The 13920-nt window shown below is 57.6% G+C and overlaps 1 protein-coding gene across 1 annotated transcript; it reads right to left on the reverse strand.

The window, feature by feature from the left end:
- Positions 1-210: 210 nt before the first annotated feature.
- MYL3 (myosin light chain 3) lies at positions 211-5821 on the reverse strand. The gene is made up of 7 exons (XM_050780590.1): positions 5607-5821; positions 3309-3336; positions 3025-3174; positions 1813-1986; positions 718-795; positions 565-606; positions 211-435 (listed from the first exon to the last, which is right to left on the reverse strand). The coding sequence occupies exons 1-6, from the start codon at positions 5730-5732 to the stop codon at positions 578-580; spliced, it is 585 nt and encodes a 194-aa protein (XP_050636547.1). The 5' UTR covers positions 5733-5821; the 3' UTR covers positions 211-435; positions 565-577.
- Between the last annotated feature and the right edge of the window lie 8099 nt (positions 5822-13920).

Below are 13920 nucleotides of genomic sequence, written 5' to 3' on the forward strand. Positions count from 1 at the left end.
AAGGAAGAAGGAATAGAGGAAAGGGAGAAAGGAAAGAAGAAGGGGAGGAAGAGGAGGAAAATGGGAGGGAATGTAGGAAAGAAGGAAGGAAGAAAGGGAGGGAGGTGGGTAGGAAGGGAGGGAAGGAGAAAGACAGAAGAAAAAGGAGGAGAGGGAGGGAAGGAGAGGGGAAAAAAAAGAGGGAGGAAGGGAAGGAAGTCAGAAAGGAAGGCCGGCAAGAAGGCATTTATTCATGAGGCCCATGGGGTGGGGACGGAGCTGCCTGCCGTCACAGGTAAGCACAGCCTGAGAGGGGCCAGAGATGGCAGCCACGCAGAGGTCCGAGGGTTTGTGCAGGGTCTTGATACGCTCCCCTCCTTCCCCCGACTCCAGGCCGCTGGTGTCAGCATCACACATGGGAGATGAGACGTCCCTGCACAGCCTTCCCTGGGCTTCCTGAGAGCAAAGGCAGTGCAGATTACAGAGGAGGAGGGAGATGGAGGCAGCAGGATGTCAAGTGAGCACTGCAGCTGGTGGAGTGTGGGGAGGTGGCAGCAGTGGGTTCAGGAGGGAGTGGGTGCCTACCTGGGCAGGAGGTTTAGCTGGCCATGATGTGCTTCACGAATGCTGGAAAGAAGAGGAGAGTGAGTGGCAGGGATGCAACACGGGGCAGCCATGGCTGGAAGCCTGGGTCCCAGCACTCCCCTCCCGGAAGATCCCTGCCCCTGCTGAGCCCACCTTCGTAGTTGATGCAGCCGTTGGAGTCCTCTTGCCCAGCCATCAACTTCTCCACTTCGTCTTCTGTCAGCCTCTCACCTGCAGGAGTGGGAGGCTGAGTCAGCACTGTGCGTGCAGAGGCATGATGGGGTGGGGGCACCCACTGAATCCCTCTAGACAGTGGTTCAACCTCTCCAGTATTCCCACAGCCAGCACTGTTCACAAGACCTTGGCCATCACCCCATTTCTGAGGCCAGGAGAATCAATGACAAGTTAAAAAGGGGCCTGGGGTGCAGCATGTGCTGTCCTCTGTCCCACTAGGCTGAGAGGGGGACCCTCCACCAGGAGGAAGCCAGGCCTCCCTAGAAGCAGTCCCTTGGGGCAGCCCCTTGAAGCTAGAGGAACGGCCCATGCGGTGGAGTTGGGGACCTTGGGAGAGGATGGTGGAGGGGGCCAAGAGACCACCCGCTGCTCCCCAAGTCTGGCATTCTCCTGCCTCCGTACTTCTGTGTGCTGTGCTGGTCCCCCTTCAAAGTGCCAGCCGCAGCTCCCCCTAATTACCCCCACCTCTAGACACACACACACACACAGAGAGAGAGAGAGAGAGAGGAGAGAGAGACCAGCACAGAGCTGAAACAGTAGGCACTCAAATGTTTGCTGCAGGAAAAAATCACTTTGAAGAGGGACCCCCTACTGCAGGCAGCTGATGGTGGGGGTACAAGTGGGAGGTACACAAGTCTCCACAGAGGTCAGAATCCCCAGGGGGCAGGCACTCGACCTGCTTGACCACTTAGGGCTGTGGCCCTGGAATTTGACCTTGGAGTAATGACCACCAGGATGATGGCCTGGAGTCGTGGGAAGGAAGGGAGCATATCAAGACAGTTCCTTCCTGCCCTGCTCTGTCCCCAGAGCTGATGTCATCCCCCTTCTGTGAGCTGCACCAGCATGCTTGCTTTATTCCCCTCCTAAGTAACAGTTCTGTTGTCTGCTGTTGAGGCTCCCTAACTATGTAACTCTCTCCATTTCACCAGTGGGTCACAGGCCTGGGGGGCAACAGAGTGGTTTCTCCCAGGATGCCCCTGGAAGGAGGGGGGTAGGGGAGGAGGCTGCCCTCACCCAGCGTGGCCAACACGTGGCGAAGCTCAGCACCCATGACAGTGCCATTGCCCTCCTTGTCGAAGACCCGTAGCCCCTCCACGAAGTCCTCATAGGTGCCCGTGTCCTTGTTTTTGGAAATGTGCTGGAGCATGGGCAGGAAAGTTTCAAAGTCCATCATCTTGGTATTGAGTTCTGCAGAAAAATGGTCCCAGGTTCCAGGGTCTAAGGCTGGGGTGGGCACACCCCTCCCCCGTGCCTGGTAATGAGGAGCTATCCCCACCGCCCCCACAGTTCTACAACAGTCTACACCAGTTCTCACAGCAGTCTACTCCAGTGTGCCATTTAAAAGCAAGCTACCACAACGAGGCACTTTATAGTCTACTGAGCAATGCACTGTTTCCATAACCCTTTGCCATTCACAAAGGGAGTCTGCTGCCCTGAGCCACCACGGAGGGCTCTGTCCAGAACCCCTTGCCAACTTTTGGGAAACAGTCCTCCCTTCATGGCATTTTCTTATAGACCTCACCCTCCACCACCTGTGATTGGGTGAGGAGCAGCTAGGCCAATCAGAGACCTTCCCTGGGACTTTTAAACCCTTGGTGGGGGCTTGGGCCTCACTCCCTTTTTTTTTTTTTTTTAGCTTTAAACTTTTATTCATTTGTGTATTTATTCATTTATTTATTTATTTATTTTTAGACACAAGGTCTTCTTGTTCTGTCATCCAGACTGGAGTACAGTGGTGTGAGTATAGCTCACTGCAACCTCAAATTCCTCGGCTCACGGGATCCTCCTGGCTCAGCTTCCTAAGTAGCTGGAACCACAGGTGCATGCCACCATGCCAAGCTAAATTTTTAATTTTTGTAGAGATGGAATTTCACTATGTTACCCAGGCTGGTCTCAAACTCCTGGCCTCAAGTGATCCTTCCAAAGGACTGGGATAACAGCATCCCACTGCCCACTGCTGTCACTGCCTGACCTTCTCACTCCTCCGTAGGTGTCAGCACCTACCACCAGGAGGCCTGGCAAATCAGCATGGAGCCAGATGCTCTAGCAAACCATTACCGCATGTCTCCTGGTCAGCATGGCCCTGTGACTGGCCTCGGTGTCCTCACTGGGACAACGGGAGGATGTCGGGAAAGATTCTCATGCTATCCCGTAGGATGGATGGCAGCCCACCCAGGCAGTCTCTCTGGGACTGACACTATGGGGGCTCTTGGGCAGGTGCACTACCTTCCTGTTTTGGCTTCCCCAGGACACGGAGCACCTCCGCCTGTGTGGGGTTCTGGCCCAGCGCCCGCAGGACATCCCCACACTGCCCGTAGGTGATCTTCATCTCACACTTGGGTGTGCGGTCGAACAGCATGAAGGCTTCCTTGAACTCTGCCAGGAGAGGGCAGTGAGCCACAGACACTCCCAGGCTCAGCCTACCCCACTCCCCACACCCCTGGCAGGACCCTCAGACCAGGGAACCCCAGCCCAATCCTGCAACCCCTGGACTCAAGACCCCTGCTCACCTTCAATCTGCTCAGGTGTGAACTCGATCTGAAAAGAGACCCCAAAGACTCAGATGCCCGGCTTAAAAGGTAGGACCACGCCTCCTCCTGGGCACTCCGTGGCCAGCCCAGAATGTCAACTGTCTCAGCCTGTCCCATTCCAGCATCCCAGCCTGCACCCCCAGGACCTCCTGCAGTCCACCTTGACGCTCTCCTGCCTCCTTGACCCCTCCACCTGTCCGGCCAGAAGGCCTTGAGTCTGTGTGCACCCAGCCCCTGATTCTCGGTGGAATCAGGGGTAGCAGTGAGGAGGGAGGCCGCATGCCCAAGGTCTCAGGCCAGTGGGGGCCTTACCTGATGCTCGTGGTTCTGGAGAGATGTGCCTTAAGACGCAAGCCCCAGTCAGGCTGGCTTTGCTTGGGGCCTGGTGGGCAGGACTGTCAGCAAAAGTGATATGGGAAGGCCCAGGGTGGCAGGAGGAATAAGGGCAATGGTATAGGCTGAGGGCTCGTGGCAGCATCAGGGGTGAGCACAAGTGTGAATGTGTGTGTGTGAGCATGTGTCTATATACGTCTGCCTTCACAGAGACCCCTGAGCCCTTAAGACCGGGCAATCACTCACCAGCCCCACCTATACCTATTTCTCACACACCCTGTCTGTAGGCCCCTGGGAAGCTCCTGCACCCCAGGACAGCACAGGGCCGGGGCAGTGCTGCTGAGTGTTTGCTGAAGTCACATTGGGGCCACCTTGATTGACGTCAATCAAGAGGCCTCCAGGGATCCAGTGTCCCCCTCCTCACCGGATACCAGGTCTATTTTTATCACTGCAGTCACTCGCCCCAAGGTCAAGGTCACACGAGGGAAAGGAGCTTGGGGGAGGGGCATGACTGACGTCTCTCTCATGGCTGCTGCCTCGGGGACCCACCAACGTCCACAGTGCATGCCGGCACAGAGGGACACCCTGTTCAGGGCCACCCTACCATGTCTGTCCCTCCTGGCTTCCGGCTCGACCAGAAGAACAGGTTGGGAAGAAGAGGTTGTCATTCCTGGCTCCCTGAGGGCTCTCTCTACCAGGAAGCCTGCTGAGATTAGGATATCTGGGCTCCTGGGAAAGGTTCCCTGCCCTTTACCTGCCACCTGGGGAAGGGGGAAGAGGGCCCATGAGGGGTCTCATCATCCCTACCTCTCAGAAGGGTGTCTGTGCCAACCTCAGACCTGGCGAGAAAGGACAATGCCACCAGGGGCCATGGCTGTGGTCAGAGCCTCACCACGAGGCCTGCGGAATGCAAGCCTGAGACCTGGGGTGACCAACTCCAGATGCATATACTCTGAATGGTTCCCAGCAGCCCTGCAAGAGGGGACTTGCTGTTCTGTTTCACAGCTGAGGAAACCACACCTCAGAGCACTGAAGAACTTGGCAACTAAAATGGAGCAGAGTTGGAATTTGAACCCTTGCCTCGAAGGACATGGTGGGTGTCTCTGGGAAGGGCTCATGAACAGGAGGCAAGACTTCACCGATGGAATATAGGTCTTGCTGGGCATGTGGGGATGGGGAGGGTTCCACAGGGCTCCTGAGGAGGCAGCCAGGGCAGCAGTGGTCCCAGCCAAGAACAGGGAGCAGGCAGGACACAGGGTACGTGCTGCTATGCAGATGCCACAGGTGGGAGTCATGGCTCCCTCCAAGTTTAGACTCTGAGAAAGACTTCCCAGCTGGGGAAGGGCTCCTGGGGCCACTGGTCATACCACCATGACCAGCTTCCTGCACAGCTTTCAGAATGTCCCCAGTCAGCTGATGCTTCAAGTTCCCTACCTAAAAGCTGAGGCCCGGAAGTGCTGTACCAGCTTTGGGCTCGGTGACTTGAGTGAGACCCAGCCTGGACAGGGGCCCTGCTTCTTACTCCCCATCTCATCCACCCTGGGAGCGTGTATGGACTTGGGACCCTCAGCTGAAGAAGGAAAATCCCTGCCTGGCTCCCACTGGCTCCGGGATTCCCCAAGGATGAGAAGTCCAGGGAGAAGGACAAGGGAGAACCCATTTCCAAAACCACTGAAAAGACAGTCCAGACTCAAACCCCAGTCGAGACCCCACCCTTAGTTCTCAGCAGCACCAGGGGAGTCCTGCAGAACGTCTGACCATCATCCCTCCTGCTGCTGCCTTTCTGATGCCTGAAGCAGGCAGGGCTTGTCTGACCTCTGCACAGAAGCTTCCAGCGTCAGCTCAGTGCTCACTTCCAGAGCCTGACCTGCCTCTTGCTAGGTCCACTCTGGGATCCACTCACTTGCCTTGCTCCTACTGCCACCAACCAGCTCCCATACCCACCTTGATCTTGGAAGCATCAAACTCGACCTCCTTAGGGCGCTCAGGTTCAGGGGGAGGTGCGGGAGCGGGAGCTGGAGCTGGAGCTGCCTTGGCATCCTTCTTGGGCTCTGGCTTTTTGGGGGCCATTGGGGCTGTAAGTATAGAGAGGGATGTGGAAAGAAGAATGCAGAAAGCAGGGTAGGTGAGCCGCCTCGCTCAGGCCTTTATCCTGCCCAGATACTTCATGACCCCAGCCCCACCCCTGCAGTGCACAATAGGGACAGGGCCATAAAAGGATATGGCTAGGCTCAGGGGCTATTTTGGGGCCTGGGGAGGGCATTGTTCGGGCTCAGGAATGGGTAGGGGAGGAGGGATCTCCATTCCTCCCAATCACCTGTTGGGAAGGGGGAGGGAGAAAGGGGGACAAAGGCCACTGCTTAACACACACATACACACATACACACACACTCTTCTGCAAACCCGCACATACCCACATAGGGCCCTGCTGCCCCTCCGCAGGTCCGTAAGATGAAGAGGTGAAGAAGGGTGGACCAAGTACACGCTACGTGTTGTTTTGGGACCAGAAGGACTGGGATGACCTAAGGGCACCTCTGAACTTTAACTGTCATCTGTGCATCAAAGTCCCCTGTACCTGTGTCTGTGTCTATGACCATGTCCGCGTGGGGGAAGGCGGAGGTCAGCATGTGTCTGTGTGTGTTGTCTCTGTGTCTGTGTCTGGTGTCTGTGTGTCTGTGGGTCTCTGTGTGTCTGTGTTTGTTGGTGAGGGGTCTGTGTACACCTGTGTGTGTTGTCTGGGTGCCTCCATGGTGGGGGACTCTGTGTGTGCCTATGTATGCTCCATATCTGTGTCTATGTAAGGGATGGCCCAGGTGTCTGCATTTGTCTCTGTGGGTCTGGGTCTTTATGTGTGTGTGTGTCTATATGTCTATGTGAGTGTGTCTGCGGGTGTTGCTTCTGTGTGTTTATGTCTGGGTGTTTACATGTGTCTGTATGTGAGTATCTGGTCATGGCAGGCAGCTGTAGCCCTGGCTATGGGTCCAAGGGTCTCCAGGAACCCCCCACAAAGGGCAAGAGAAAGGATGCTGCTCCTTGTAGGGCAGCCGCCCCAGGCCAGTTCAGCAGCCTCCCTCTTCAGCCCCTGCTGGCCTAGAGACCAGTGTCTCAGCTTTCACCCCTGGATTCCTCCTTTCCCTCTCTACAGCCCCCAGGGACGCACATTTCCCTTTACACCCCAGGCCTGGCTCCCCACTGCACCCTCTGCCCAGAGTGCCCTCGCCCCGTCTGCCTGACACATTCAAGGCTCGGCTCTACTGGCCCTCTTCCAGAAAGCTCTCTCCAGTGCTGTTCCACTGCCCCATGTTGCCCTCTGCCGACCCTTTTGGCAAGGGCCCTGAGAGGGTCTGCCTCTCTGAGGAACCGCAAGCTGCCGAGCAGGGTCTGCCCCGGTTCGAGGACGCTCATCCCCATTCCTACCACTCAGTGCCCACCTCCAGTGCCCATCCTGCAGTGCCGGGCCCTCAGGGTCCATCCCAAGGCCCAGCCTTCAGCAGATGACAGTGACAGAGTGCAGCCTGACGGGACTGCCACTTGGGGAGGTGGGAAGGCTGAAGTGGCACAAGGCTCTTCCCACACAGGGACGCCAACAGTGGGGACATCTTGCAAACACATTGGGCTCTGTTCCTTGCCCAGCATCTGCGCCTGGGGGATGGGAAGGAGGCGCTTCTGGTTATTTTTAAGTGCCTGGAGCCTTTGATAGAAACTTCAGAGGCAGTGCCCCCACCCCCAGGGATTTCCCTGGTGTGGCGAGGGGCTAAGCCTGAGGTTGAGAGGGTGCCGTGGGGCCCAGGGCCTCTACCTGGTGCGCCCTGCTGTCTTCCTACTGGGCCCAGTCCCTCTCATCCTGTCACTCCGCCTCACAGGGAGGGACAGCAGTCCAGGACTGGGGCCGGCCCGCTCCTGACTGGAACACATTCTGCCTCTCATCTGGAGGGCAGAACACCCACATCTGGAAATCTGACAACATCCGGGGCTGGCGGGGGGAGTGCGGGGGGGCAAGTTTTTCACTTTTCTTCCAGATGTTTGGCAACAGTATTGAGAAAGAAACGGGTGGGGGGAGGGTCAGTAGAGACGAGCCAGAAATACCACAGGGGGAGAAGACAGCCAGAGGGACATGCAGAGGGGCCCCGGGGAGGTCCCACCACCCAGGCCTGCCGACCCTCAGGACAACGGGCTCTGGAAGTCACACAGGAACCCCAGCCACCCACAGACACCACCACCAAGACCCATTTTCTTGCGTTCATCATGAGGGAAGCAGAGGGTCAGAGCAGAGGACATACACAGGGCCCCCTCTCCCATCTCATTTCTTTCATCCTCACACAATTGCCATCCCTTGGAAACCACCCAGCATCGGCCCAAAAGGGGGTAAGCCAGTGACAAGAGCATCCTGAGCCTCAGCGTCCAGTTCTGTGATCCAGGATGGGCAGGCTCATGCAGCCAGCCAGAGCCACATAGTGCCACCTTTCTCCACCTGTGCATGGCAGGGTCAAGGCAGTGGCTTGGGACCCTTCTGTCACACACAGTGCAAACGTGGTCCTGCAGCAGGGACAGGGTGCACAGAGCCATCCTCACTCCCTCATCAGGACCCAGATGAAAGCTAGGGCCAGGATGGTGACCACCTGAGCTCTGATTCTGGGCATGCCCCTGCTGGCTTGGGAGCAACAGTGCCCCAGGGCTCACCCACAGGCCCACCCTCAGACCTATAACAACTGCCCAGTCCCCAGTAGGGACTCTTCAGGACCAGCCAGAGCCCTCCCAGGCACACCGAGGCCGGGAGCAAGGCAGGGGGTGAACAGGAGGCAGGAAGGTGGGCAGAGAGTTGAGGGTGGAGGGAGGAAGGATGGGCAGCAGTGGGCAGCAAGAACAGGCCACACCATGCCTGGCACTCCCCTCTCTCTCCCACATCCCAACCTGAGCTTTGTGCCCTTCAGGAGTCAGCCTAGCAGGCAGGATCTGGGCAGGGCCTCGGGGGCCTGGAGAGCCAGGGCCGGGGATCTGGGTCCTACCGCTTCAGCTCCCAAAACTCTGATGTCTAAGCTGCAGCCCAGTGTGCTGCAGGCTGGCACACACCATGTCCCAGAGCCCTCTCAGGCAGCCACCTTACCTCTCCCTTCCCCTAGCCAAGAGGAATGTGGGAAAGATGTGGGCCCTGACTTCTGAGGAGTCTGTGGACTAAGACACAAAAGCCCGACCACGCCAGCCTTCTTCCAAGCTCTTGTTACCTGGCGTCTTCCGTGCATCTGCCTTCCTATGAATGTCAGCCATCACAGGAGGGAGGAATGTTCTGTTCTTCCACAGCTACATTTTCGCAGGATCTGGTACACCATAGGCATTCAATAAATGCTGGATGAACAAATGTTCCAAATATCTCAGTTTACCCACCTCTCCCAGAGGTACTGGAACCCCTTGCTAAACCCTGTCCTGGAGTGGGCCCGGAGAGATGGGGAGATTTGCCAACTGACTGACAGGAGCTCTGGCAGTGCAGAGGGCACTCTGGGACACTAGTGCGGCCAGTAGCTGCCTCCAAGCCCACCCACCACTTTCCCATGCCCACCGCAATTCAGGCGGGCTCTTCACAGCCTAAAGAGGTGAGGTCGACCCCTGTGGTACAGGCAATGACTGGACCACGACCAGCCAGCAGGGGGCGCAGAAGGGATGGGAACCGACCTTTGGTTCCTGAACTCAAACCCCAGAACCCAGGATCTCAACCCAGACCCCAGATCAGGAACCCAGAAACCCAAGCTCAGGCCCCAGACTCAGGTCTCACAATTTGAGTGCCAAACTTAAAACCCAGAATCCAGATTCCAGGACTAGACCCGACTGTGGAGACCTAGACCAAGATCCTGGTACCCAAACCCTGATCGAAGACTCCAAGACCCAGGATGGCAAACCCGGACCTTCAACCCAGACTCCAGACCCCGGACCCCAGACACAGGACCCATGACTCTAAACCCACACCCCAGATCCGGGACTCAAGCCCCAGGACTCTAAACCCAGACTTCCAGGACTGCAAACCCAAACCCCAGACCCAGGACCCAGGACAGGGGCTGACGGGTTTCCAGATCCGCGTGGCCCTGTGTGGACAAGGCCAGTGGGAAGGGGCACCAGAGGGTCACACTCTTGGCAACAGCAGGGGTAACTGCTTGGCAGATCTCCCTGGTAGCGTTCAGAAGGGCATGAAGAATGTCCATCATCCTGTCAGAGCCAATTTGGGGAGCTCAGACTATGGTTGCCACGTGGAGGGTGGGCAGAAGGAGGTAAGGGCCAGCTGTCCCCTGGGCCCAAGAGCCAGAGGCAGGGAAACAGGGTCGGGCTCCCCACGTGCCCTTGTCCCCTGGGCCGCAGGCTCCGCAGGCAGCCCTGGCCCGCCCTGGCCTGCCGGTCCCGCCCCTCCTGGCCCACAGCCTCTGGGCTGGGACGCAGGCCCACACTTCCCGGAGGAGTCGAGAACACGGCCTGGGCCAGACCCAGAGCCTTAGAAGTAGGTCAAATGTTGCCGCGCAGCAGGTCCTGGGGACCCTGTCCTGGTGTGGGCAGGCCCGTGGGCTGTAGCTCACTTACCAGGGCCCACTTGTGTGTCCACAGAGATGTGAACCCACCGCTACACGCTGGACACCCACGGACACAGACCCCACGCGGGGCCCCTAGGTCCCTGTCCAGCTGCACAGATGGGGAGACCGTGGCCCCAAGGAGGCAAGGGCTACCCAGCAACTCTGACTAGAGGTGGCACGAGGCAGGCACAAGGACCAGGAGAAGGAGATACATTTCTACACCATCCCATGGCCCTGGAGCCTCAGATGAAAGTCCGACTCCTGGCAGGATTTCCCAGCAAGGCCGCTCTGCCACTAACAGGATGGAGCCCACTTCCCAGAGGCACAGCCCCCGGCCTTGAGGGATGGAAAAGAGTACCCAAGGGGGAGGCAGTAGACTCCCTATGCTCCTGTGACCCAGGCTGGTCCCTGCTCCTCTTGGCCTCAGTTTCCCCACCTATACCATGGCCATGGGTGTGGCAATGTGATTCCAGGTTCAGAGGACAGTCTCTGCCCCTGAGTCCCAGCCCATCCTCACTACCCCCACACCACACACAGACAACTCTGTCCTCGAGCAGGCCAAACACAACCCTCAGGCCCCTCCCTCTGCCCACTGTGCTGACGGGGACCAGATGCTCCAACCTTGTGGTTCTAGGGGTGGGGGTGGCAGGGCTCAGCGGGCTGGCAGGCAAACCCTGGTTTTGGCCCAGGGACCTATAATCAGCTCCTGCCCCTCTGATCCCGGCCCAGGACTGACGCTTAGGGCTGTGGTGTCCTGGCCGGCTGTGGCCACGGCCGCTATATTTGGGAGCCCAATTCAGCATGAGGGAGGGGTGGGCAGGCAGAAGCCTCTAGGGACCCAAGCCTCATGAGGGACAGGATGGGGACAGCATTGGCCAGGCTTGGTCCATTCTGGAAGAAAGGCATGGCTCTGACTTTTCAGGGGCCTGGACTGGGGGACCTCAGCCCCACTCTCAGCAGCTAGTCTCAGGAGGGAGATTGAAAATGTGTCTGGAGATACTGCACCCCTGTTTAGTCCAAAGAGTGAGCATCAGTTGGGTCTGTGCATTCTGGATGCATGAGATGGAGTCTTGGGATGCCAAGGGGTCGTGGGAGCTCTGGAGGGGTGAGGTTTGGGGTACGGGGGTCTGGGATAGGAGGAGGGGTTGCCAATGTGCTAATCAAAGGAGCTGAGAAAACAAAGGCCTGGGGCTTGGGTCGGGAGGAATGGAGCAAGGTGCAGCCCTGAGCCCCAGCTCCCCAGCTCTGCCTGCTGGTCCAGCTTCCGGACAGGGGCCTGGCCCCTCCCCACAGCATGGCCTGTGGCCTCCCTGAACTGCCTTGGACATTCCCTGCCACTGGGCCAAACCCTGTACTCTCCCACCAGCAGCTTCCCAAAGAGCAAATATTTATTGTCCTTGGAAGAAAAAAAAAGACTCCCCTTTTAGGATCGGGGTCTGGGAGCTGCTACTGAGGTTTGCAGGGGCTCAGCAGCGGCCTGAAATGACCAGAAACCCCACCTAGACGGACTGAGGAAGAAAGGAGGGTGCGCCATGAGCCAGCCTTGGAGGAGACCGCCAAGGCTGCCCTGGGTGCTGGGCTGGGCCTCTGCCCAGCACTGCACCCTGGGCCACACTCCTCCCTCCCCTTGCCTCCATTTCCCCAAGGCTTCCCCAGAATAGGTCTGAGGACCTGCAGACACTGCCACACGAGGTGTGAACATGTGTGGCTGGACAGGTGTGGATAGTCTATGTGCGTGTAACCATGGACAAGAGGATGAGGCCACATGTGTGATTCTGTGGGAGTGTGTCATCTTGCGTGCTTCCATGTGTCACCATGGGCACGAGGCTGTGACTCTGCGTGGGCATGAGCGTGTCTGCATGCTCCTGGCTCTGTGTGCGTGTCTGTCTGTGAGCCTGTTCATCTGTTGGCATGGGTGGGGAAGGGGCATGTGGACACAACCTCTGTTGAATGGCCAATTCAGTCAAAAATGCAAGTAAATTTAGCAGGGGAAAAAAAACCCGTCAGTCAGACGAGGAGTCTGAATTGAGTGGTTGTTTGAGTGGATGGACCGACTGTCTCAGGCAAACAGTTCACGCTGGCTGGGAGGAGGAAGCAGCTCCCCTGGGCCATCACAGAGAAACTGGAGACAGGGACCCTTGGCTATGGCAGAGGTGAGACACAGAGACTGAGACAGAGATGGGAGGATGGAGAGAGACAGAGAAAGAGAGAGATGAGGCAGTCAGAAACAGCGGGGAGAGAGGGTTGGTGGGAGGGTCAGGGACAAATGTTGCCCCAGGGAAGGATGTAGCTTCCTAGAGCCTGCAGACACGCACGAATGCACACCATCCTGTCACCCCTCACCTCGGCTCCCAGCCAGTGTAACCCAAATTCATTCCCACCTCTCACCCATCCTCAAGCAGCTCCAAGTGGACAAGGAGTGGGCACCAGACCAGGATGCAAGGAGAGAGGGTGGGCATGGGCACCTGGACAGAGGGACGGGATGACAGATGAAGAAGGCAGTGCCTGGGACAGGGATGACAGTGATGCAGGTGAAGACAGGAGGGTGACAAGGAGGCCACAGTGGTGGTGACAGTGAAGAGGGAGTGCTGGCTGGGAGGGCCTCCCTGCCCCCTTGCAGGCCCCACCTAGCCATGGTGGCCCCCTACACCCAGGGCTCTCCCCACTCTGGCCCCTCCCGGAACCAGCTGTGGCCTTGCCTCCAGTGGCCATACAGAAATTCTCTGTGGCCCAGGGTATGGATGCTGCATTAAAAACGGCCCAAGCTCCCAGCCAGGAATAGTTAGGGTCAACTCTGGTACCTGCCTGTGTGAGTATTTATACATCCACCCTCCCAGTGTGGTTATGTCTGAAACACACACACTATCCCCAGGCAGGCTAACCCACCCCTGATGTGTGTCTGTCTGGAGACACCCACGGGACCCTAGACACTCCCTACTCTACCTACTCCACCTTTGCCTAGTCCCTTTCCACCAGTACTGGGACAACAGGAATCACACTGAAATGTGTGTGTGCACACATAGCTTCCTGGAGCCTGCAGATACGCACTCAGGAACCCTAGCCCAAGGGAGCTTGGGCCAAGAGCAGGCACGCTGTACCACACACCTTTACCACATATCCTCATGCTTCATAGAAACCTTTGCATGCATGTTCACACGCCTGTGCACACATGTCCACACTTCTTTGTACACAGGCTTTCGCACACATGTATACACACATTCACATGCCTTTGCGTACACATCCATGCGCTATCCCACATACACCTGATGCACCACATATTTTAGCTCACAGGTATAGAAAGAACATGCAAATATAATTTCCAGGCAGAAATGAGCACTGGGAAGGAGGAGCAGGGCTGGAGGCAGCCAAAATCAGGGAATCCTACCAGGCCTGCCTGGCACGGTAGTGTCCACATCTGTGTGTGTGTGAATGTGTGCATCCCGACATTTGGGACCTTTCCACTGCCTCCTCCCACCCCATCCCACCCTGTTCACAGAAGGGGAAACAGAGGCCCAAGCAGAGTAGCTGAGCGGGGAGGTCAGCGTCCTGGTTTGGGGCTTTGGAGCTTCAGCATCTGTGTTGTTCTTGGCACATCCGGGCCAGATAAGGACGGGGTCAGAGCTTGGCTCTCGTGGGAAAGGACTCTCTGGAAGGCTCCCGACCCATTCCTTTCCCAGATCTTGGACCTCAGTGTAAGCAGAGGGAAG

Source organism: Macaca thibetana, chromosome 2 (genome assembly GCF_024542745.1).
Source record: "Macaca thibetana thibetana isolate TM-01 chromosome 2, ASM2454274v1, whole genome shotgun sequence".
Taxonomy (NCBI): Eukaryota; Metazoa; Chordata; class Mammalia; order Primates; family Cercopithecidae; genus Macaca; species Macaca thibetana.